At 41.6% G+C, this 25,852-nt stretch overlaps 1 protein-coding gene across 1 annotated transcript; it reads right to left on the bottom strand.

The window, feature by feature from the left end:
• Window positions 1–1,496: 1,496 nt before the first annotated feature.
• Window positions 1,497–25,841, bottom strand: LOC131491217 (Kruppel-like factor 18). The gene is given in 5 exon segments (XM_058693850.1): window positions 1,497–2,404; window positions 2,528–2,764; window positions 23,443–23,682; window positions 23,684–23,843; window positions 25,768–25,841. Coding segments are annotated over 5 exon segments (1,611 nt in total). The 3' UTR covers window positions 1,497–1,504.
• Between the last annotated feature and the right edge of the window lie 11 nt (window positions 25,842–25,852).

The raw sequence follows: 25,852 nt of genomic DNA, 5'->3' as shown, positions 1-25,852 counted from the left end.
ACCATTTTACATTCAAAGGGACCAAGTGTCCCCCTCCTCTTAACCCCATAGAAATGGAGACCAGAGAAACATGAGCTCGGATATAGAATGCTACAGTGTTTACAGATCTGAACTATGTATACATTTTAGTCACCTACATATATACATTTTTACATGTGTACATAGAGGCAAATGCACAGCACAAGATCTAGAAGGACTGACAGCACACAGTAAAAAGTTACCCTTGGAGCAGGGAGTGAATGAAAAGTGCTTCTGATTTTATTGAAATGCATACATCTATTCCTTGTATGTTTTAGGGGGAAAAAACACCTTAAAAGCTTACAAATAATATTAAGCACTTAACTATATGCTGACACAGTGCTAGGTACAGAGCAAACAAAGGCTTAGTAGACGGAGTCTTTCAGCTGTACTCATTTCCTTATGGCTTGATGAGTTCAGTCATGGGCGAGTATTATCTGTGGATTCTTTGATGCTGCTTTAAGTGATCAGATCGTGCAAAATTCCTATTGCATTTAGTACATAGGTAGGGCCGCTCCCCACTATGTTTTCTCTTGTGTCTGCTGAGCTCATCTGAACGGGGGAATTTCCATGTGCATCCCTTCACATTGCATTCGTAGGGCTTCTCCCCTGGACCAGAGAAAGAAAGAATTTTGTCATGCTTCTGGGTAGCAGGGGACAGGGAAAATGAAAGTGAATAGAGAAGATAAAGGTTTTGAGCATGTTGGGGTGGGAGAGGGAGAGCCCGAGGAGAGGAGACCGGAGGCGGTGAGTGAAAGAAGAAGAGAAGAAATGCATCATGAGCTAGAAGGACAAGAGGAAAACTGTGAAGGAAGGAAAAGAAGAGAAAATGAAAAATCTGCACTTCCCCAGCTCGCGCTCTTTCTCTCTCAAAAATAAACAAACATTAGGGGAGCCTGGGTGACTCAGAGGGTTGAACTTCAGGTCATGACTTCAGCTCAGATCATGATCTCGGTGTTTGTGGGTTCGAGCCCTCCCATGTGGCTTGCTACTGCCAGCACAGAGCCCACTTTGGATCCTCTGTTCCCGTCTTTCTGCCCCTCCCCCATTTGCACTCTCCCCAAATAAATACATATAAAAAAAAAAGAAAAGAAAATGAGAAATAAGAAAAGCAAGGGTCAGCAGGAAAGTCAACAGGGGAATAAGGAGGTTGGGGGTGGGTATCTGTTGGGCCTAAAGAGAGGACCATGAAGTGTCAGTCCCAGTAGAGGTGAGGCCAAAACCATCCATAAGAGGTCAAACAAATTCTTCCACTTATTCCCATCATCAATAACACAAAAGGTTGCAGCCAGGTTGGCTCAGGCCCAGAACTATAGTCTGTTCCTGGGACTGCTTTGTCCACCCTTTCAAACAGGCCAACCTTTTCCAGTCTTCTGAGGTCCCAGGCTTAGAAAGAGGTGTCAACAATCTCAAATGATCCCAAAGTTTCATAAGGGCACAAATCTTTAATCACTTGCTTGTCACCCCTATCCCTCAGTCCTACCCCTCACTTACCAGTATGTTTGCGCTCATGGATCCGGAGGTGGGAAGGCTTAGTATATGATTTACCACAGTCCTGGTATGTGCAAGTGTAGGTCTTCAAAACGTTAGGATTCTTCTGGACTTGACATCTCTGGGTCTTGACGTTGCACTTCTGCTTTTCTAGGGTTTGTCCATAGATCAAATGGGAACTGGAAAAGTATAGGAATCCTGGGTATGGCAATGATGATGATTGATGTGGCATCATATGGTCTCCATAGACAGTGTGGTCATCAGTGGAAGTTGTCATATGATGCCCCTTAAGGGTCATCATCTGACCTCCATAGAGGGTCTGGTCATCACCAAAGGTGTTCACCTGGCTGTCATAGAGGATCTGGTCCCCACTGTAGGTCATCTGTCCTCCATAAAGGGTCTGGTCATCACTAAGTGACTTCATCTGGCCCCCATAGAGGGTCTGGTACCCGCTGAGGGTCATGTGGCCTCCATAGAGCATCTGGTCACCACTGTAGGTCTCCATCTGGCCCCCATAGAGGGTCTGGCCCCCAGTGAAGGTCATATGGTCTCCATAGAGGGTCTGGTCATCACTGAGGGTCTTCATCTGTTGTTCTTCACACAGCGTTGTCATCTGGTTCCAGTTCAGGGTCTGATTACCACTGGAAGTCATTGTATGGCCCTCAGTGAAGGTCTGCTTAGCACTGAAGGTCATCATGTGGTTCTCTTTAGGAACTGTCACCTGGCCTCCATAGAGGATCTGGTCATCACTGAGGGTCTTCATCTGATTACCTTCACTGGGGATCGCTATCTTATTTGCAGTTATCTTTTGGCAAGCAGTGAATGTTGTCTTTGGGTTGTCAATAACATCTGTCATCTGGGAGGTTGTGGGTCTTCTCTCATCAAAGAAGGTCACCTTTTGGATCACAGAAAAAGATTCAGTTAGGTCTCCAGGGGGCATATCAAGGGCTGTAACAGTGGGTATTGTTGAGTTCTGAACAATGACTGTCCCAGGGATGTTAGGACAGGTAGAACTCACCATTGTAGACTTCAGAGGAGTCATCATCCTCTGGGTTGACTCATGTTGGTTGTCTTCACCATGGTCAGCCAGAGGTATATGGAGCTGTGGTTCTGGTGCAGCTGACATTTTTGCCTTATATGTCTCAGAGACGTCCTTGAGGAACTCCTCGATTTCCTCAACTGTTTGAAGGAAAGAGTCCACGGAAGTCTCTTTGCTATTGCTGGGTAACTGAACTGGATCTTCAGCTGTGGGATCCTGCCAGAAAAAAAAAAAAATAGAAGTTCAGGGGTCTTACCCAGCTCAAATCCCAATTCCATATACCCTTCCTCTCCATCTCTGCCAATCCTTTCCTAATCTACACCACCATCATCTCCTGCCTAAAAGCCTGTGATGGCCTCCTAATTTCTCTGAGTCTGAAATAAGAAGGAACATACCTCAACATAATAAATGCCATATATAGCAAGCCCACAGCTAACATCTACTGAATGGTGAAAAGTTGAAAGCTTTCCTCTAAGGATCGAGAACAAGATGAGCATGCTCATTCTCACCACTCCTATTCATCAAGGTACCGGAAGTCTTAGCCAGAGAAATTACATAAGAAAAATAAATAAATGGCACCCAAATCAGAAAGGAAGAAGTAAAATTGTCTTTTTTGCAGATACTATGACCTTATATATACAAAACCCTAAAGACTCTAAAAAAAAAAAAACCCTGTTAGAACTAATAAATGAATTCAGTAAAGTTGCAGGAGACAAAATTAGTACACAAAAATCAGTTGTGTTTCTATACACTAGCAACAGACTATTGAAAGAGAAATTTAAAAAATAATCCCATTTACAAAAGCACCAAGACCAATAAAATTCTTGGGAATAAATTTAACCAAGGGTGAAAAACTTGTACACTGAAAACTGTAAGACACTGAAGAAAGAAACTGAAGGAACACAAACAAAAAGATATCCCTTGTTCTTGGATCAGGAGGATTACTGTTATAATGTCCACACTATCAAAAATGACCTACAGATTCAAAGTAATTCCTAACAAAGTTCCAATGTCATTTTTCAGAAAAATAGGAAAGTTTTTTTAAACTTTTAAGAAGAGTTTATTTTGAGAGAGAGAGAGAGCACGCATACATGAGCGTGCGCAGCATGAGCAGAGGAGGGGTAGAGAGAGGGAGAGAGAGAGAATCCCAAGTAGGCTCTGCACTGTCAGCACAGAGCCTGACTCAGGGCTTGAACTCACAAACCACGAGATCATGACCTGAGCTGAAATCAAGAGGCAGAAGCTTAACCCACTAAGCCACCTAGGCGCCCCAGGAAAAACAATTCTAAAATTCGAATCAAACCACAAAAGATTCAAAATAACAAAAGCAATTTTGAGAAAGAACAAAGCTGGAGGCATCACCATTCCTGATTTTGTATTATGTTACAAAGTTTTAGTAGTCAAAACAGTATGGTACTGCCCTAAAAAGAGACACAGACCGATGAAACAGAATTGAGCACAGAGATAAACCCACACATATAGGTCAACTAATCTTTGACAAGGATGCCAAGAACACACAATGGGGAAAGGATAGTTTCTCCCATAGGGGTGGGAAAACTGGATATGCCTGTGAAAAAGAATGACACTAGACTCCTTTCTTACACCACTCCCAAAAATTTACTTGAAATGGATTGAAGACTTAAATGTAAACTTGAAACCATAAAACTCCTTAGAAGAAAACAAAAGTCGGCAACAACTTTTGGGATGTGATACCAAAAACCCAAGCAACAAAAGCAAAAATAAACAAGTGGAACTGCATCAAACTTTTGAAAAGCTTCGGTACAGCAAAGGAAACAACAAAGTAAAAAGCAACTTGTGGAATGGGAGAAAATATTTGCAAGCTATCTGTTTGATAAGGGGTTAATATCTAAATACATAAGAAACTTATACAACTCAATAGCAAAAAACTAAACAATTCAATTGAAAAATGGACAAAAGACCTGCACAGACGTTTTTCCAGAGAAGGTATACAGATGGCCAGCAGGTACAGGAAAAAGTGTTGATCATCACTAATCATCAGGGAAATGCAAATATAAACCACAATGAGATAGCACCTCATTAACTGTTAGAATAGCTATTATCAAAAAGACAAGAGATAGGGGTGCCTGGGGGTCTCAGTTAGGCGTCTTGATTTTGGCTCAGGTTATGATCTCAGGGTCGTAAGATCAAGCTCAAGCTCTGCGTTGGGCTTTGCACTGAAGGTGGAGCCTGCTTGGTTGGGATTCTCTCTCTCTCCCTCTCTCTGCCCCACCCCCACTGTTTGTCTGCTCTTGTGTGCTCTCTCTCTCTCTCTCTCTCTCAAAAAGAAAGAAAGAAAGAAAGAAAGAAAGAAAGAAAGAAAGAAAGAAAGAAAAAAGAAAAGAAAGGAAAGAAAAGGAGAAAAGAAAACAGACAAGAGATAACACATCCTGGGGAGGATGGGGAGAAAAGGGAACTCTTGTGCACTGTTGTTGGAATTTGTAAATTGGTACAGTCATTATGGAAAATGGCATGGAAGTTTCTCAAAAAAAACAAAACAAAACAGTAGACTATTATCCAGTCATTCCACTTCTGTGTATTTATCTGAAGGAAATATAATCAGGATCTCAAAGAGATATCTGCACATTCATGTTCATGGAAGCATTATTCGCAATAGTCAAGATATGGAAACAACCGAAGTGTCTGTTGTCAGGGTGAATGGATAAATAAAGAAAATTTGGTATATATATATATATATATATATATATATATATATATATACACACACACACACACACATACACAGTGGAATATTATTCGGCCACAAAGAAGATGGAAATTCATTTATTACAACATGGGTGAACCTGAAGGGCATCATGCTATGTGAAATAAGTCAGAGAAAGACAAATACTGCAGCATTTAGATGTGGCATGTAAAAAAGTTTGAACTCAGAATCAAGGAGTAAGAATGGTGATTGCTGGGGGCTGGGGGTGTGCGGGGGGGGGGGGGTGGGAAACGGGGGGAGAGGGTGGTCAAAGGGTACAAACTTGCAGTCTTAAGGTGATTAAGTTCTGAAGATCTAATGTACAGCACGGTGACTACACTTAATAATGCTGTATTGTATCCTCGAAATTTGCTGCAGATAGCAGATCTTAAGTATTCTCACCTAAACAAAAAGCTGACCACGTGAGGTAATAGATGTGTTAATTATCTTGATTGCAGTGGTCATTTCACAACATATACACACATCAAATCATCATGTTGCACACTTCAAATATACTCGAGTTTGTCAATTATACTCCAGTAAAGCTGGGGAAAATTAAAAAAAAAAAAAAAAAAAAAAGGTGTTCCGAACAGGAAAAAAGGAAAAGAAAGAAGGAAGGTGGGAAGAGAGGGAGAAAAGAAAGGAATCATTCCCATCCGCGCTATTTTTCCCTCTCCAGATGCTAGTTAATTTTTAATCGACCCATCCAGGCCCCTCTGCCTCCTCAGCCTCGCGTTCTGCCCATCCTTCCATCCCTTCCACGACATTCGAAGTCGCCCAGGACCAGGCGGTGCGGTCTGGGGACTCTGGGGGACCAGGCGGACAGCGGCCATGCCCTCGAGGAGACTTCAGGGACAGCAACCAGAAGGCCCAGCACTAACGTTGTTTCCTCTGCAGGCCGCGTCTGTCTGCAAGAAGGCACCCCTTGGGCAGGGCAGGCACGCGGGGTCGCGGGATGCTCGGGAAACACGCCCCCCGAAGAAATGAACCATTTCGCTTGTTTCCGCCCCTCCTCCCCACGAGGGACCAGCATTCCCGACTGTCCACCCGAGAGTTTCGGACCTTCCCCGCTCCAGGACCCGGCCTTAGCCCCTCCGTTTGAAGGTGCAAACTCACCATAAGTGGCTCCAGCGCGTGACCGGGAAGCGTGCTGTCGTGTCTAAGGAGAACCAGCACTGAGCCTCCGGGCGCACAGCCTGGCTTCATATACGGCCAGGCCGGATGCGCGGGGGCCCGCAGATTCGCGCCTTTGGTTGGCCACGCCCTTCGGGGCGGGGCCCAGGGCACCCATCCCGCCACCTGTGCAGTCTCAGGACAGCTACTGATCGCGTTACCTACGAGGCCCCTCCGGATGTTACTATGGTTTCCCAAGTGCCCCCTCCTCCCCCCGCCCCCGTGCCGGGAAGCAATTTGTATGCGTTAGCCCATTTACCCTCACAACAGTCCTGTGAGGTGGATGTTAGAATCGTCATTATACTATGCGGAAACGAGCTCAGAGACCATTAAGTCATTCGCTGGAGGTTACAAAGAGAGTCAATCGCAGAGATCTGAACTAGATTTGAACTCAACGGTTTTGCGCTTGTAGTCTGTGCTTAAGCATAGGACGGTTCAACCCTAAATCCAATCAGCCGTTCAGTTCTGCGGAGTCCATCTCTTTGCTGTAAGTTTAACCAAATTACTTACAGGGTAAAGTTCTAGATTCGATCAGGTCACCTAGAAATGGTAACGGCATTTTTGATGCGTATCTCCCTTCCCCCACCCCTCAAGTCCCGGAGACGGTTTCACCCCAGCAAAGTGACACACGCCTGGGGTTGCATGAGTGACTTCTGACCCCCTTCGGACTCCGCTCTAGGTCTCCATTTGGCCCCCAAGACCGATGACCCAACTATCACCAACTAGCCTTGGGGCGTTAGCGATTCCCACAAAGTCCTGCCCCAGGGCCACCCTTCCAGCCTCAGGTCTCTAAAATTTTTAACGCAAGCCGCCCACGCCCCTTTGCCTGGGGCCCTGAGATGGGTTGAGAGGTGAGGCGAGAGGGGCCACAGGGACTCCCAGACCCTGGCTGGGGGTATCGGCTGCTGGAAGGCCTGTCCTACTCGCATATCCAGTTGCCTCCTTCTCCCTCACTGAGGAGCTGCCATCATGGGATAAATTTATAATCCACACTGGTTTCTCCCATGGCTCCATCCCCAGGCAACTACTAATCTGCTTTCTCTCACTATACTAATGTTTTTATGTGCTTTTAAATTCATATAAGTGTCATTATTCACCACTTACTCTGAAATTTGCCTTTTTTCAATGGACGTTATGTCTTGACATCTATTCATGTGGATAGGGAATTAGCCTTTTAATTGCTGCTCTTCTCCTTTGTGTGAATAGAGAAATGAGGAGGGGCCTCCAAGGAGTCTCAGGGTCCCCAGGAGGGACTGGCTTTTCTGATTCTGAAGCAAGGCGAGTAGGGAAGCATTTGGTGTGAGCACACGACCAGGGCAAAGAAGGTCAGTTCCTCTGGAGATTACCTTTGAAGAAGTTGGGAAATTGCCTCTGAATAAGGGAGGCCAGTCCACTTTCTTAGATGTTTGGAAAGTAAAGGACATAAGCTCCTCAAATTCAGTGTCGCTGGCTGAATTTGTCTTGCTCTATTAAAGAAGTATATTAGGGGCGCCTGGGTGGCTCAGTCGGTTGAGCATCCGACTTTGGCTCATGTCATGATCTTACGGTCTGTGAGTTCGAGCCCCGCGTCGGGCTCTGTGCTGACAGCTCAGAGCCTGGAGCCTGCTTCGGATTCTGTGTCTTCCCCTCCCCTGCTCATGCTCTGTGTCTCTCTGTCTCAAAAATAAATAAAAACATAAAAAAAATTAAAAAAAATAAAGAAGTATATTAAATAGAGTGAAGAAGTTAGTCTTTTTTTAAATGGTTATATTTGAGGTGGGGGGGAGAGAGAAAGAAAGAGAGACAGAGAGAGAGAGTGCAAGTGGGGGCAGAGAGAGAGCGTGACACAGAATCTGAAGCAGGCTCCAGGATCTGAGCTGTTAGCACAGAGCCTGGCATGGGGCTGGAACCCACCAACTGTGAGATCATGACCTGAGCCGAAGTTGGACACTTAACCAACTGAGTCACCCAGGTGCCACCCCTGAAGAAATTAGTCTTTAGTACTCTGAATCTTAAGGCAATTTAATTTTTTTAAGTATCTTTTAAATGTTTATTTATTTTTGAGAGAGAGAGAGCGCACACAAATGAGGGAGGGGCAGAGAGAGAGAGAAAGGGAAACTCAAGGATCCGAAGCGATCTGAGAGCACAGAGCATGATGCAGGGCTTGAACTCACCAACCAGGAGATCATGACCTGAGCTGAAGTCTGACACTTAACCGGCTGAGCCACCCAGGCACACAATCTTAAGGTGATTTTCTACTGGGGGGAAAAAGTGCCGGGCAAATGAAAAAAGGAAATTGGACTAGAATGAGGGTTTTTTTTTAAGGTTTATTTATTTTCAGAGAGAGAGAGAGAGGCAGAGAAAGAGGGTGAGAATGAGAAAATCCCAGGCAGGCTCTGCACTGTGACACGGGGCTCAAACTCACAAACCGTGAGATTATGACCTGAGCCAAAGTTGGAGGCTTAACCAATTGAGCCACACAGGCACCCCAAGGACTAGAATGAGTTCTAAAACTTTGGTTAAAAGGTAATATAATACTCTAATAAAAATTTAGAACTTCATGTAAATAATCATGTAAACAACTAAGTTATTAGAAACATTTTAAATAGTATTCATCTAATATAATTCCTTTGCCTGAAGAGTTTGGTAAGGAAAGGAAAGGAAAGGAAAGGAAAGGAAAGGAAAGGAAAGGAAAGGAAAGGAAAGGAAATGAAAGGAAGGAAAAGGGAAAACGGAGAAGGAAAAGGAAAGGAAAGAACAGAAAAGAAAAGAGAAAAGAAAAGCTGCATTTGACCAAGTTGGAGATATAAAATGAAGACTTTCAAGTTGCTATCAAGTCAGCCATTACTAGTCATAAAAAAAGGTTTTAAGAAACTCTTCTGTACTAAGACTAAGTTTTTGTTTTGTTTTGTTTTGCTTTTAAGGAGGCTCAGCCTCCAACATGGGGCTTGAATTCAATCCTGAGATCAAGAGTCGCGTGCTCTCCCCACTGAGCCAGCCAAGCACCCCTGTACTAAGACTTTTAGCTGAGATTCGGAAAGTAAACAAAATCAAGGAAATCTAAAGCTCATCAATATTAATTTAATGCATTTAATCAAGGTAAACCCTTTGATAAATTAAATTGTTTGAGGAGTCTGGCATTTAAATGATGACTTCTAGATTTTACCTCTGAGAAATAAGCAGGCAAATGGTTTAATTTATGTAAGACTCTGGATTTGATTTCAATAAAAAGCCTAAATTAAAAGAATCACCTAAATTCCTTTAAATTGCCTTATGAAGCATATACTTTATTATTAGTTACACTAGTATTTAAGAATTTCAAATGTAAATATGGGTGTACAATTCAGTTGAATTATATTTTAAATAACTAGTATCTTTATATGGAAGAAATCTAAGTGTTCGTCAATAGATGAATGGCTAAAGAAGATGTGGCAGATACACACAATGGAATATTACTCAGCCGTTAAAAAGAACTGGAGATCTTGACATTTGCGACAACCTGGGTGGATCTAGAAAGTATTATGCTAAGTGAAATAAGTCAGAAAGAGAAAGACAAATACCATATGACTGCACTTACACACGGAATCTAAAAGACAAAACAAATGAACGAATAAAAAAGCAGAATGAGACCCCTAAATACAGAGAACAAACTGGTCGTTGCCAGAGCGGAAGGGAGTGGGGGTGGAGCAAAATGAGTGCAGGGGAGGGGGGTGTACAGGCTTCCAGTTATGGATTGAATGAGTCACAGAGATGAAAGGTACAGAGTAGGGAATATAGTCAATGATACTGTAATAGCATTGTATGGGACAGATTATAGCTACACTTGTGGGAAGCATAGTAGCATAATGGATAGACTCGTAGAATCACTATATTGTATTCCTGACGCTGATGTAACATTGTGTGTCAATTATACTTCAATTAAAAAAAAACAACAACACTAGTATGGGGCGCCTGGGTGGCTCAGTCAGTTAAGTATCCAACTTTGGCTCAGGTCATGATCTCGTGGTTCCTGGGTTTGAGCCCCGTGCTGGACTCTGCTGACAGCTCAGAGCCTGGGGCCTGCTTCGGATTCTGTGTCTCCCTCTGCCTCTGTCCCTCCCCTGCTCATGCTTTGTCTCTTTCTGTCTCTCAACAATAAATAAATGCTAAAAATTTTAAAAAACCCACTAGTATCTTTATAAATTTTATCCTCGTAAATCTGAGACAAAAATAAAAATTATGTAAGCCTATGGAATAATGCTATTTGTACTAACAGGATAAAGTTTTAAGAGCTCATGTTCTCTGTCAGATTCTTATCATGAACAGTGATTGCATCATTCTTTAATGCTGATTTAATTATGTTATCTAAAATTGCTTGCTGACTTCAGGATCTTGGATGAGTACAATATTGAGAAAATTAGTAGTCATTGTTTACCTGGAAGCCTCCAGAGAAATTAAAATTCAGAGAGGAGAGGTAATAAAATTTTTAATTGTCATTCAGTCTTCAAATGAATTTTTAGAAAAGGTTTTTTTTTTTTAAAGTTTGTTTGTTTACTTATTTTGAGAGAGAGAGAGCATGAGCAAGGGAAGGGCAGAGAGAGAGGGAGAGAGAGAATCCCAAGCAGCTCCCGCACTCTCAGCCCAGAACCCCACACAGGGCTTGAACTCACGAACCATGAGATCATGACCTGAGCCAAAACCAAGAGTCAGACACTTAACTGACTGAGCCATCCAGGCGCCTGTAAAGATTTTCTTTTTAAGTAATCTCTACACCCAACGTGGGGCTGGAGCTCACAACCCCAAGATCAAGAGACACACATTCTACCGGCTGAAAGAGCCAAGCACCCCGCCGTCCTCAAATGAATTTTTAACCAATGTATTCTTGACTCTATGTTTGTTCTTCATAATGCTCAAATTAAGATGTAAAGTCAATCCATGTCTTAAAATCATTGGCTAAAATGCTGCATCTTTTCATTAGCTTAAATGTCTATAAGAATCACCTGGTGAGCTTATCAAAATACAGATTTCTGGGCTCCACTTCTGGAGATCTTGATTTGGTAGGTTTGGAGTAGGCCCGGACAATCTGAACCTAACACGCTCTGCCATGAAGCTGCTTCTGTGGATCAGTAGACTATTTTGTGTAACTCTGTCCCAAAATAAGACAGATTAATTTTGTTTTGAAAAGTTTAATGTTTGAATAATATCATCATTTAGACATACTGTGTGACGCAAATGTGCTATGTAACTTTCAACATATAATGCAGTTAGCAAATACAAGAAATGTATGAAAGAGAGAGACTGGTAGCTCAAAGGAAAAAGAATTTGGCTCTGGGTACATAATTAATACTCAAAACTAGGTAGGAACATGCTCTTTTCTTTTATCTCTTCTGCCTAGGTGGCCTCACCCAGGCACATATCCTAGCCTCAAGAGTGTTAACATCTGGACTGGCTGGTATTATATTTTTGGATAGTTGCAACTTGAGACATTTTCGAAACAAGAAGGCTTCTCACACTTGAAAGAGTAGAAGTGTCTAATGATCCTTTTACTTTCTGTCGGGACGTAATAAAAATTGGCATTATGAATAACACAGGCAAGAGTGTAGCCATTTCTCATTCTCAGTTACCTTTGCTCTGAGTTGTGAAGTTTTGAACTGACTGGTTTTTTGCTGGCGACTTTTCCTGATCCTGCCTTTCTCCATGGCCAAGGTTGCTCTTGCTCCCAGATTATTTTTGCCTGTCACTGAATATCACCAAAGGTTTGTTCCTGGTGTTGCTTGGGCATCCTAAGGCAATGTCTCCTCAAAAGCATTGTAGAAAAAAATTTGCCTTTAGAAAAAAAAAATTGCTCTGCTCCCAATTCTTCCAAAATTGTTCAACAAGGCAGTAAAAACTGCCTTGTTAGTCATTCCCACAATGTGGGGGAAACTGTCAAGACAAAAGATAAAAACTTCAGCACTGTCACAAGGTAATTTTTACCCAGAAGAGTGATTAATCATCTTCATATCATGTACCTCTAATAGGGCACTTCACCTCTGTGATATTCTTCCCCAAAATATGTAAGTTCAGTCTAATCATGAGAAACCTTCAGAAAAACCTTACCTGAGGAACATTCCACAAAATATCTGACGAGTACTCTCTAAAGATGGCCAGATCATGAAAAAACAGCAGCACAGAGAAACTATCATAGATTGGAGGAGACTAAGGAAACATGGAAATTAAAGTAATGTGGTATCTTCGACTGGATTTGAAAAAAGAAAAACTGGATCTGAAAAAAGAAAAACTGGATCTGGAAAAAGAAAAACTGGATTTGAAAAAAAAAAAAGAAAAAGTAAAAAAACTGTTGAAATTCAAATCCAGTCTTCCCTAGGTCAATCTAGCTAAAGGTTTGTCTATTTGGTGGATCTTTTAGAAGGACCAGCTTTTGGTTTCATTGATTTTTCTCTATTCTTTTTCTATTCTCTAATTTATCTCTGCTTTAATTTTTATTATTTCTTTCCTTCTGCTAGCTTCAGGTTCAATGTACTCTCTTTTCTAATTCCTTAAGGTGTAAAATCAGGCTGTTGACTTGAGAGCTATTTAATTATTTATAGATTTTATTTTTTTTTTAAGTTTATTTATTCATTTGAGAGAGACAGAGACAGTGTGAGCAGGGGAGGGGCAGAGAAAGAGGGAATCCCAAGCAGGCTCCACGCTGCCAGCACAGAGCCTTCTGTGGGGCTCGAACCCATAAAACCATGAGATCATGACCTGAACCAAAACCCAGTAGGATGCTTAACTGACTGAGCACCCCACAGATCCAGGCACCCCACAGATTTTATTTTATTTTTAAAAAATTTTTTTTAACGTTTATTTATTTTTCAGACAGAGAGAGACACAGCATGAACGGGGGAGGGGCAGAGAGAGAGGGAAACAGAATCGGAAGCAGGCTCCAGGCTCTGAGCCATCAGCCCAGAGCCCGACGCGGGGCACGAACCCGTGGACCGCGAGATGGTGACCTGAGCCGAAGTCGGACGCTTAACCGACTGAGCCACCCGGGTGCCCCCAGATTTTATTTTTAAGTAATCTGTACCCAATTTGGGACTCATCACAACCCGAGATCAAGACTGCATGCTCTACTGACTGAGCCAGCCAGGCACCCTTTTCTTCTTTTTTATTTTTTAATTTATTAAAATTTTTTTGATATTTATTTATTTTTGAGAGAGAGACAGAGCATGAGCATGAGCAGAGGAGGGGCAGAGAGAGAGAGGGAGACAGAGACTCTGAAGCAGGCTCCAGGCTCTGTGCTGTTAGCACAGAGCCCAATGCTGGGCTTGAACTCACAAGTTGTGAGATCATGACCCAAGCTGAAGTTGGACGCTTAACAGACTGAGCCACCCAGGTGCCCCTCTTCTCTTTTAAAGTAAGCAGTTACAGCTTTAAATTTGTCCCTTAGCACTGTTCTCATTGTCTCCCACAGATTTTGACATTTTCTTTGTGCATTTTCGTTACTGTGCAAATGAAAACTATGTAGTTTCCTTTTCTTTTGTCTGTAGATATTTTCCAATTTTCCTTATGATTTCTTATTTGATCCATTGGTTGTTTAAGAATGTATTGTTTAGGGGTGGCTCAGTATGTTAAGTGTCTGACTTTGGCTCAAGTCATGATTTCATGGGTTTGAGCTCCGCATTGGGCTCTGTACTAGTGGTGTGGAGCTTGCTTGGGATTCTCTCTCTCCCCCTCTTTCTCTGCCCCTTCTCACTTGTACACACACATACACACACACTCTCTCTCTCTCAAAATAAATGAACTTAAAATTTTTTTAAAAGAATTGTTGTTTAATTTCCACAAATGCATTAATTCTCCAATTTTCCTTCTGTTCTTGCTTTCTAACTTCATCCTGTCAAGGTCAGAGAAAATGCTTTGTAGGATATCTATATCTTTAATTTTTTTAATGTTTATTTACGAGAGAGAGAGAGAGAGAGAGAGAGCGCGCGCGCACATGAACGGGGGAGGGGCAGAGAGAGAAGGAGACACAGAATCTGAAGCAGGCTCCAGACTCTGAGCTGTCAATACAGACCCTGATGCGGGTCTTGAACTCACAAGACATGAGATCATGACCTGAGTCAAAATCGGATGCTTAACTGACTGAGCCACCCAGGCGCCTCTGTAAGATATCTATTTTTTAAAAAAATTATTGAGAACTGATTTGTGGCTTAATATAGGGTCTATATTGGAGAATGCCCCACGGATACTTGCAAAGGAAGTTTATTCTGTTGTTGGGTAGAATGTTCAATAGTTATAACTGGTTTTGTGTGTTCAAGTCTCCTAACTTATTCTGTCTTGTTTTTTATTGAGAGTAGAGTATTAAAGTTCCAACTATTATAGTATTTCTCCCTTCAACTCTGCCAGTTTTTGTTTTATATATCTTGGTTTGTTATTGCAGACATGAATGTTTATAATTGTTATATATTTTTTTGCTGTATCAAATCTTTTATTAACACATAACATCCTTCCCTGTCTCTTGTAACTGTTCTTGATTTAAAGTCTGTTTTGTCTGGTATTAGTATAGCAACTTCCCTTTCTTCTGGTCTGCTATTTGCATGGAATATCTTTTTCTGTTTTTTCACTTTCAACCTATTTGTGTCTTTGGATCTAAAGTGAGTTTCTTGTAGACAGCATGTAGTTATGTCATGTATTTTAAATCCATTCTACTAATCTCTGTCTTTGTAGAGTTTAATCTGTTTACATTTAACCTAATTACTGATAAGAAGGGATTTAATTCTACCATTTTGTTATTTTTTTATATGCCTTATAACATTTTTGTTTTGCTCTTCATTTCCTGCATTACTGTCTTCTTTTGTATTTAGTTGATTTTTTGTAGGTTTTAATTTCTTTCTGATTTGTTTTTGCATATATTCTATAGGTATTCTCTTTGTGGCTATCATGGAGACTATCTTTAACATCTGGAGGTTTTAATGCTCTAATTTGAATTTATACCAGCTTAACTTCAATAGCATCCAAAAGCTTAGCCCCTATGCAACTCCATTCCCCTTTCAGGAAGAGCTAATGAGAACAATATTCCCTGAGTTGGGGCATATTTAAAATTGCTTTCCTACAGCCTTTGTATTACAGGTAAACTGTCCCCCAATATCTTTCCTTTTGTAGATGCTACCCCACTGTTTGTTTCTTTTTGTATTGAGTGTTTATGTGAGGAACATAATGTTGTACTGATTTTCCCCTTGTTTTGTTTTATTTTGTTTTAATGTTTATTTATTTTTGAGAGAGAAAGAGTGCTTGCAGGAGGGGGGGAGGGGCAGAGAGAGAGGGAGACAGAGAATCTGAAGTGGTCTGACAGCAGAGAGCCTGATGCAGGGCTTGAACTCATTAACCCTGAGATTATGACCTGATCTGGATTTAACAGTTTTTCCCTTGTTAAATGACTTGGCCTTTCTGTTTGGAGTCCCTGAGAATTTGTTTTAATCTTTAAAATCTAATAATTCTACCAAGATATGTCTCAGAGTTAATTGTGCTGAGTCAATTTCTCCAGGCAAATGTGGTGCTTTTAAAATATATACACTTGGGGGGCACCTGGGTGGCTCAGTCTGTTGAGCGTCCGACTTAAGCTCAGGTCATGATCTTGAGGTCTGTGAGTTCGAGCCCTGCAATGAGCTCTGTGCTGACAGCTCAGAGCCTGGAGCCTGCTTCAGATTCTGTGTCTCCCTCTCTCTCTGCCCCTCCCCCACTCATGCCCTGTCTCTCTCTGTCTTAGAAATAAATAAACATTAAAAAAAATTAAAAAAAATATACCTTGGATCCTCTTTAAAGACAATTCAAAGACATTTCAAAATGTTTTCTTGAATTAGAATTTATAAAATTAGTTTCACCCCACTGTTTTGCTTTTCTTTCTCAGAGCCTTCACTTATACATCTGTTGAATCTTCCTTGCCTATTTTCTGTATCACACTTTCTGATCTTTAAAAAAAATTTTTTTTAATGTTTTTATTTATTTTTGAGAGAGAGAGCGAGCACGTGTGCTTGCATGAGTTGGGGAGGGACAGAGAGAGAGGGAGACATGGAATCTGAAGCAGGCTCCAAGCTCTGAGCCATCAGCACAGAGCCTGACTTGGGGCTTGAACTCATGAGCCATGAGATCATGACCTGAGCCAAAGTTGGATGCTCACCTGACTGAGCTACCCAGGCGCCCCTGATGTGTCTTTTAAAATCATGGACGGGGCACCTGGGTGGCTCAATCGGTTGAACGTCCGACTTCGGCTCAGGTCATGATCTCACAGTCTGTGAATTTGAGCTCCGCATCAGGCTCTGTGCTGATGGCTCAGAGCCTGGAGCCTGCTTCCGATTCTGTGTCTCCCTCTCTCTCTGCCCCTTCCCTGCTCATGCTCTGTCTCTTTCTGTCTCAAAACATTAAGAAAAAAAAATTTAAAAAAAATCATGGGTCTGCTTATTTGGAAAGTCATTTCCCCATGGCAGAACCCCTAGGTCACTCTGGTCTTCATGTCTTCCACACACTAGTTGACACCCAAGTCAAGGGATTGTCCCCATGCTCAATTTATTTTTTTATTTTAATTTTTTAAGTTTTATTTTTTAAGTAATCTTTATACCCAACATGGGGCTCAAATTCACAACCGTGAGATCAAGAATCACATGTTGTTTAGACTGAGCCAGCCAGGAGCCCTCCCATGTTACATTTCTGAAAAGTTTTGACAAGTCTCTCTTCAGAAAATTGTAATGTTAAGGGAATTTCTAACTAAATTGTGACTTCTAGCTCTCTCACTGCAAATGTTACCTTAGGGCCACTCTGCTTTTAATTAAATCCTTCCTTTACTGTCAACCCACTGAGTCATAATTCCCTTTAAAATCTCCATCAAGAGACCTGGTGGAGAGTTTCTAAGGACACACTACCCCTCCCCCCCTCCGGGGGCAAGAGGCTTCTGTGTTAGAAGTTACAACTAAATTTCCAGTGTCCACTTCTAAAAACCCTGTTTTTATTTTCATTTTTTTCAATGATCTTTATTTTTTTTAATGTTTATTTTTGAGACAGAGAGAGACAGAGTGAGTGGGGGAGTGGCAGAGAGAGAGGGAGACACAGAATCCGAAGCAGGTTCCAGGCTCTGAGCTGTCAGCACAGAGCCTGATGCAGGGCTCAAACTCAGGGACCAGGAGATCATGATGTGAGCTGAAGCCAGACGCTTCACCTACTGAGTCCCCCAGGCGCCCCATTCAATTGTCTTTTTTTTTTTTTTAATTTTTTTTCAACGTTTATTTATTTTTGGGACAGAGAGAGACAGAGCATGAACGGGGGAGGGACAGAGAGAGAGGGAGACACAGAATCGGAAACAGGCTCCAGGCTCTGAGCCATCATCCCAGAGCCTGACGCGGGGCTCGAACTCACGGACCGTGAGATCGTGACCTGGCTGAAGTCGGACGCTTAACCGACTGCGCCACCCAGGCGCCCCTCAATTGTCTTTAAACAACAAGAATTCTTGCTTTTGTGCTTCTTTCCTTCTGGTCTTGACATAGCAGGTTGAGTTATTTGGTGTGTTCCATCAATTAAAATAGATTTTGGATAGGATTCTTCTAGAAACCCATTCTGAGGCAAGGACCCATATGGAAGTGGCTTATTAAGGAAGGTTCCCAGAAGAACCAGTGAGGGAATGGTGAAGTAGGTTCCCAAAGGGGCAGAAATCAAGCAAGATTGCAGGTGACCTCCCAGATACACCTAGTCTTGCTGGGAGCCCTGTGGCAGCAATTAGGCTTCAGGATTTATCTTGTCCTGAAGACTTAGGCTTTTGTATCCCTAGCCAATAACTGGTTAAGGGCTGCCTGGGGTGGGAGGTCAGGTGAACTTGTAAGAATCTCAGGCACTTCCAACCCATCGCATGGTACAGGTGGAGTGGAATGGTAGTTTGTGGGGGTGGGGACAGCGGGAGTCCATTGTTCAAGGGCAACCCTCAGAAAGCTGCGCAAAAGTATAAGCTTTTAGCAGCAAAGCATGCAGAAGCTGGAGGAAGGGTGCATAGCGCTGATAAAGGGGAACTGAGAGCATGGCGGGGAGCCCTACAGTGACCACTTCTTGCAGATAAATCTATTCTCAAAGTACCTGTTATGGGCTGAATTGTGTCCCCTTTAAATTCATATGTTGAATTCCTAACCCTAGCAGTCCTAGCAAACCAATACATTACCCTTTGCATCTAGAAGCAGAAGAAGGCATCTTCTCTGTAGTTATATCACTTTTAAAGCAAAAAAAAAAAAAAAAAAAAAAAAAAAAAAAAAAAAAAAAAAAATCAAATGAAAGCCTTTCTGTATACCTGGATACCCTGTAGAAAGGCCACAAACTTAGTAAAAATACCTATATTTCTATTCTGTTAATGAAGCAATACTGCCTTCATTTCCAATTGCCCTTCGTCCAGCCACAACACTGTGCAACATACCAACTACTGCTAAGTATTTTGTAGTCACAGACTTGGATTCTACCTTCTCTGTTTGAACCTACATAAAAAACATTCCAGGGCTTATCTATTTTACTAAGTGATCTAAAACTAATATTATGTTTCCTGGTTGCTGAGTCTCATTCAATGTAGTGATGTTCCAGCACTCATCCTGCAGCAGGTGCCTACAAACTGAACAATTAGCTTTCCTGTATAGCCGAAAAGAGCCACGATGCTTTCGTGAAAAAGATTATGGTTATGGTGCCCTGAGTCTACTACATGGCACATAATATCTCTGCTTGAGAACAGCATCTCTACAATATCCAAGAAACAGCTGTTTTCGAGAATCCCAGACATACTCCAATTTCACAGATATACTCTTTATTTGGTATGATTGGAGATTTCCTCTTTTCCTTTCTTGCATAAGAATATGATAAACCAATGACTAATGGAATTCCCTAGTGAAAAAATGCATTTGGCTATCTTTTTTTTTTTTTTTGCATTTATATTAACATTACTTATAAGTATGAGATACCAAAACTGCATAAATCACTTAACAAGCCTTGATCAGGGGTGCTTCCAGAGACAAGGTGAGCAGGGAAACACATAACAATCAGAATAAGTGTCTATTGCATTGGGGTCAAATCAGTACCACTTTATATGTAATCAACCTGCCCCAACATGCCTGGCTGTCCCAAGCTAAATGGCTAAAGGTTAGTCTCTTTGCTGACAAATTGGGCAAGAGTGATGACAATAACATGCTCAAGCTTGGTAAGTGGAAGTCTATATCATTGAGCTGATTTTATTTATGAATTCATTGAGCAAGTTCTGGACTGGCTGGGGTAGGAAGACTGACACCCACAGAACAGGTCCTCTTGTCTACCAGATTATGGAAAGTCTCCTCCATTTTGAAGATTCACAATATACACAAATCCTTTCATAGTCTGGGCCCATTTTAAGAGGGTCTTTAAAAAAAAATTTTTTTTTAATGTTTATTTATTTTTGTGAGAGACAGAGAGACAGAATGCAAGTGGGGGAGGGGCAGAGAGAGAGGGAGACACAGAATCTGAAGCAGGCTGCAGGCTCTGAGCTGTTAGCAGAGGGCCTGATGTGGGGCTCGAACCCATGAACTGTGATATCATGACCTGAGCTGAAGTTGGATGCTTAACCGACTGAGCCACCCAGGTGCCCCTTTGAGAGGGTCTTAAATCCATCTACATACCTTTTCTTGTCATCCATTTTCTTATCTTGCCCTTTCCAAGTCCCTGACCGTACAGCTAACAATTCGTCACCCTTTTAGTATCTCTGTAGGGCCTCATCTCAGGTCAGCTCTCCTAATAGGGAAAGTGGACAACAAGATACGCTACCTGAAGTTCTACCCACTAGAAGGATTTCTCTTCTCTACAGTCTTTCAAGGACACTCTGAATATAATATAATGACCCACGGAGTATAATAGCATACTTTAGGCCACTGCCAGTGTCTTGTGCTGAGTACTCTGTAGAAAGGCTAAAAGCTTTCCCTCTTAGCTTACTGATCATAGAAAGCTCTCTGTGAGGTCCTGGGTATAGGCTGAAGATGGATGACATATGATAGGAGTGGACGTACTGGGAATGGAAGCAGTCCATGCAGCCTACTTGTATATTCAGACTTGGGCCTGGTCTTATAAGAACCCCTTCTAACTGATGGATGGGGTGCACTCTATTTTATGGTTTGGGATCAGTTTAGGCTGTATAGTCACCAAATATTTCATGGTCAAGTGTTTTTATACCGTCCTGGAGTCCAGTAGCAAGCCAGGTGCTAGTTCTCAAAAGAGCCATTTGTTGAAGAGATGCTTTCTAAATGATGCTCTATTAGGGCAAAGCTAGCTTCACCTGGCAATTTCAAATGATTGTCCTGGTGACCTCAAGGAACATATGTTTCTATCACACCAGTGTATCTCAAACCAAAGGCCACCAGATCCCATCTTTACTTTGCTCTAACTGACCAAATAAGAGATTAGTTTATGTCTCAATTTTTCCTCCCATCTGCTCCCCTCACCCACTGATTAAAAAAAAAAAGCAGAAGCAGAAGCAGAAGAAGAAGAAGGAGGAGAAGAAGAAGAAAAGGATGGAGTGTTAGAGAGCCCTTTGGGAAATTTTCCTATATTGGGCTCTGGATCCCATAAAACTGCCATATAAGTATTTATCCTTCTCATGGGAAGCATATGGGATTAACAGACTGTGACAATGGTCTTTTATTTTTCCATAATATTTTAACTTCTATCTGTTAAAAGGCTTTCAAGACCAAAGGAAGTAACTTAAAGAAAGCAATTTATATTATAAAACTTTTATTTCATCTAACACTTGATCTTGCTCTTTTGAGTTCAATGGCTTCACCTGGGGAGATGTGAGTGAGAGAATTCATGCCTTTTTATTATGGAAAGTGGAGAGAATGGAATCAAAAGCCTCCATGCAGCCATCACCCAGCTTCAATGGTTATCAACATCCTGTTCCTCTTATTTATATTTTGTCTTTCTCACCACTAGTTCTTTTTCTTTTGTTAGAATATTTTACTTTTTTCAAACATTTTACGCTTCTTTTTTAAAGTTTATTTATTTATTGTGAGAGAGAGAGTGTGTGAGTGGGGGAAGGGGCAGAAAGAGAGGGAGAGAGAGAATCCCAAGCTGGCTCTACACCGCCAGTGCAGGTTGATGCGTGGCCCAAACTCACAAACCGTGAGATCATGACTTGAGCTGAAGTGAGACGCTTAACCACCTAGCACCCCTGCTCGAGTATTTTAAAACGATCCAAGACATCATATCATTTCACTTCAGTAAAAATCTCTTAACACATACAGAATATTTTTTAACACATACAGAATAATTTTATAACCACATCGTAACCATAATTTTATTATCATATGAAATGAATAAATCCTTAATTCATCAAAAAATCAGTCCATGTTCAGTCTTCCCCAATTGTCTCAAATTATATATATATATATTTTAATGTGTATTTATTTTTGAGAGAGAAAGAGAGAGCGTGAGCAGGGGAGGGGCAGAGAGAGGAGACACAGAATCCGAAGCAGGCTCCAGGCCCTGAGCTGTCAGTGCAGAGCCAGACATGGGGCTCCAATCCAGCAACCCATAAGATTATGACCTGAGCTGAAGTCTAATGTTTAACTGAGTGAGCCACCCAGGCACCCCTCAAAATTTCTTTCTATAGTTGGCTTATTCAAATCAGGTTCTAAGGATGCCTGGATGGTTCAATCGGTTGAACGACAGACTCTTGATTTCAGCTCAGGTCATGATCCGTCATGGGAGTAAGCCCTGTGTTGGGCTCCGTGCTGAACATGGAGCTTGCTTGGGATTCTCTCTCTCTCCTTCTGCCTCTCCCCTGGTTGCTCTCTCCCTCTCTCTCTCTCTTTCTCTCTCCCTCTCAAATTAAAAAAAAAAAAAAAAAAAAAAAAAAAAATATATATATATATATATATATATATATATGGGCACCTGGGTGGCTCAGTCGGTTGGACGACTGACTTTGGCTCAGGTCATGATCTTGAAGTTCACAAGTTCGAGCCTCACCATCAGGCTCTGTGCTGACAGCTCAAAGCCTGGAGCCTGCTTCAGATTCTGTGTCTCCCTCTCTCTCTGCCCCTCCCCCATGCTCTCTTTCTCTCTCTCTCTCTCTCACACACACACAAATAAATAAACATTAAAACAATTTTGAATAAAATTTAAATCAGGATCTAAATATAATTATATATTGCATTTGGTTGGTAGGTATCTTTAGCTTTTCTCTTTTTTAAAAAAGTTAAATACAGGCTTTCTATTGAAGTAATTTATATTTTTTTCCTAGTTCCTAAAATAGGCATCACATTTCTAAACAGAGCAAAAAAAGCGTTAGGTAGAGAGTCACATATTAGACATTCAGACTGGTCTAAGAAAACTGATAAATGAGTAAATTAATTTGAATAAATTAGTTGCACATTCAGAACAGAACTGTAGCTTTCTTTTTTTTAATTTTTTTAAGAATCTCTTTTATCATGAGGTAAAGAGATCCTTTTTTTTTTTTATGTTTATCTATTTTTGAGAGAGAGACAGAGTGCAAGTGAAGGACGGTCAGAGAGAGAGGGAGACACAGAATCTGAAGCAGTCTCCAGGCTCTGAGCTGTCAGCACAGAGCTCAACACGGGGCTGGAACCCACGAAAAGTGAGATCATGACCTGAACCAAAGTTGGACACTTAACTGACTGAGCCACCCAGGCACCCCAGAACTATAGCTTTCAGTTAGAGACATGTGAACCAAAGGCAAAAACCTGCCAAGATTAAGGCAGTTTTTTTTTTTTAATGTTTTATTTATTTTTGAGACAGACAGAGCATGAACGGGGGAGGGTCAGAGAGAGGGAGACACAGAATCTGAAACGGGCTCCAGGCTCTGAGCTGTCAGCACAGAGCCCGACGTAGGGCTTGAACTCACAGACCGTGAGATCATGACCTGAGCCGAAGCCGGACGCTCAACCGACTGAGCCACCCAGGTACCCCAAGGCAGTTTTTTAATTGTTATTTATTTATCTATCTCTTACTGCTCCAATCAATTAAAGGAAAAGTTTATTGAGGCCGGGGGATGGGGGGGGGCGCTTGTGGCTCTGGCAGGAGGTCCCCCTGCCGGCCAAGGAAGACCTTCCTGGGGCCATGTTGTTGGTGTGGCCGCACTTCTTGTGGGGGAGCGCTTATGGCAGATCATCTTGTCGCAGTTGTATTTCTGGGCCAGCCGGTGGAGGGAGGGCTCGATGCCACCTCGCAGGCGTAGCACCCAGTGCAGGGCGGACTCTCTGGATATTGTGGTCTGGGAGAGGGCGGCGTCCTCCAGCTGTTTGTCCTGCAAAAATCAGATGCTGCTGGTCAGGCAGGATGGCCTCCTTTTCTTGGATTTTGGCTTTGCCATTCTCAGTGGTGTCACTGGGCTTGACCTTGAGGGTGATGGTCTTGCCCATCAGGGTCTTCACAAAGATTTGTGTGTGTACAGTTGCTGCCAGCCTGCCTCACTGAAGAGGAAGAGTATTATTTTTTAAATAGAATTTATTATCAAGTTAGCTAACATACAGTATATACAGTGTGCTCATGGCTTCAGGAGTAGATTCCCATGATTCATCACTTACATACAACACCCCAGTGCTCATCCCAACAAGTGCCCTCCTCAATGTCCATCACCCATTTTCCTCTCTCCCCTGCCCCCCCATCAACCCTCAGTTTCTTCTCTGTATTTAAGAGTCTCTTATGGCTTGCCTCCCTCTCTGTTTGAAACTAGTTTTTTTTCCCCTTTCCTTCCCCCATGGTCTTCTGTTAAGTTTCTCAAATTCCACTTATGAGTGAAAACATATGATCTCTGTCTTTCTCTGACTGACTTATTTCGCTTACCCTCCAGTTCCATCCATGTTGTTGCAAATGGCAAGATTTCATTCTTTCTCATTGCCATGTAGTATTCCATTGTACATATAAACCACATCTTATTTATCCATTCATCAGTTGATGGACATTTGGGCTTTTTCCATAATTTGGATATTGTTGATAGTGCTGCTATAAACATTGGGGTACATGTACCCTTGTGAATCAGCACTCCTGCAACATCTTATTTTTTATTTTTTAAAAAATATATACACATAATATGCTTTTTTAAAAAAATTTAAACCCAAGTTAGTTAACATATAGTGTAATAATGATTTCAGGAATAGAATTCAGTGATTCATCACTTACATAAACACCCAGTGCTCATCCCGACAAGTGCCCTCCTTAATGCCCATCATCCATTTAGCCCATCCCACCAGCCACCTTCCCACCATCAACCCTCAGTTTGTTCTCTGTAGTTAAGAGTCTCTTATGGCTTGTCTCCCTCTCTGTTTTTATCTTATTTTTCTTATCCTTCCCCTATGTTCATCTGTTGTGTTTCTTAAATTCCACATGTGAATGAAATAATAGATTTGTCTTTCTCTGACTGACTTATTTTGCTTAGCATAATATACTTTATTTCCATCCATGTTGTTGCAAATGGCAAGATTTCATTCTTTTTGATTGCTGTGTAATATTCCATTGCATGTATATACCACATCTTCTTTATCCATTCATCAGTAGATGGACATTTGGTCTCTTTCCATAATTTGACTATTGTTGATAGTGCTGCTATAAACATTGGGGTGCGTTATGCCCCTTGGAATCAGCTTTTTTGTATCCTTTGGATAAACACCTAGTAGTGCAATTGCTGGCTCATAGGGCAGTCTATTTTTAATTTTTTGAAGAACCTCCATACTGTTTTCCAGAGTGACTCACCAGTTTGCATTCCCACCAGCCGTGCAAGAACATTCCTCTTTCTTCACATTCTGGCCAGCACCTGTTGTTTCCTGAGTTGTTAATTTTAGCCATTCCAGCCGGTGTGAGGTGGTATCTCATTGTGGTTTTGATTTGTATTTGCATTTCCCTGATGATGAGTGATATTGAGCATCCTTTCATGTGTCTATTAGCCATCTGGATGTCTTCTTTGGAAAAGTGTCTGTTCATGTCTTTTGCCCATTTCTTCACAGGATTATTTGTTTTTTGGGTGTGGAGTTTGATAAGTTCTTTATAGATTTTGGATACTAACCCTTTATCTGATATGTTGATTGCAAATATCTTCTTCCATTCTGTCAGTTGCCTTTTAGTTTTGCTGGTTGTTTCTTTCGCTGTGCAGAAGCTTTTTATTTTGATGAGGTCCCATGAGTTTTCTATTTTTCCTCCAAGTTCATTTAGTGTTCATCTTGATATTACATAAAGTGCATTGCCAAACTAGAATACAAACTATCAAATACAATTTTAAAAATTTAGTTGATATTTAATGCAATTAAAAATAAAAGATGGCATAGAAAGTTCCTTTTGGTTTAGAGTCTTCCTTATACTTATTAGCAGTGTTTTTCTTTTTGCCTTCACATACTTAGTGTAAGAGATTACTGCAAAATCATGGGACTCCAAGGCAAACACTTGGGCATACAGCAGAGTGATGGTCATTGTAAGGAATT

The sequence above is a fragment of the Neofelis nebulosa genome, chromosome 2 (genome assembly GCF_028018385.1).
Source record: "Neofelis nebulosa isolate mNeoNeb1 chromosome 2, mNeoNeb1.pri, whole genome shotgun sequence".
Lineage (NCBI taxonomy): Eukaryota > Metazoa > Chordata > Mammalia > Carnivora > Felidae > Neofelis > Neofelis nebulosa.
This window is presented reverse-complemented; position numbering and strand designations above follow the sequence as displayed.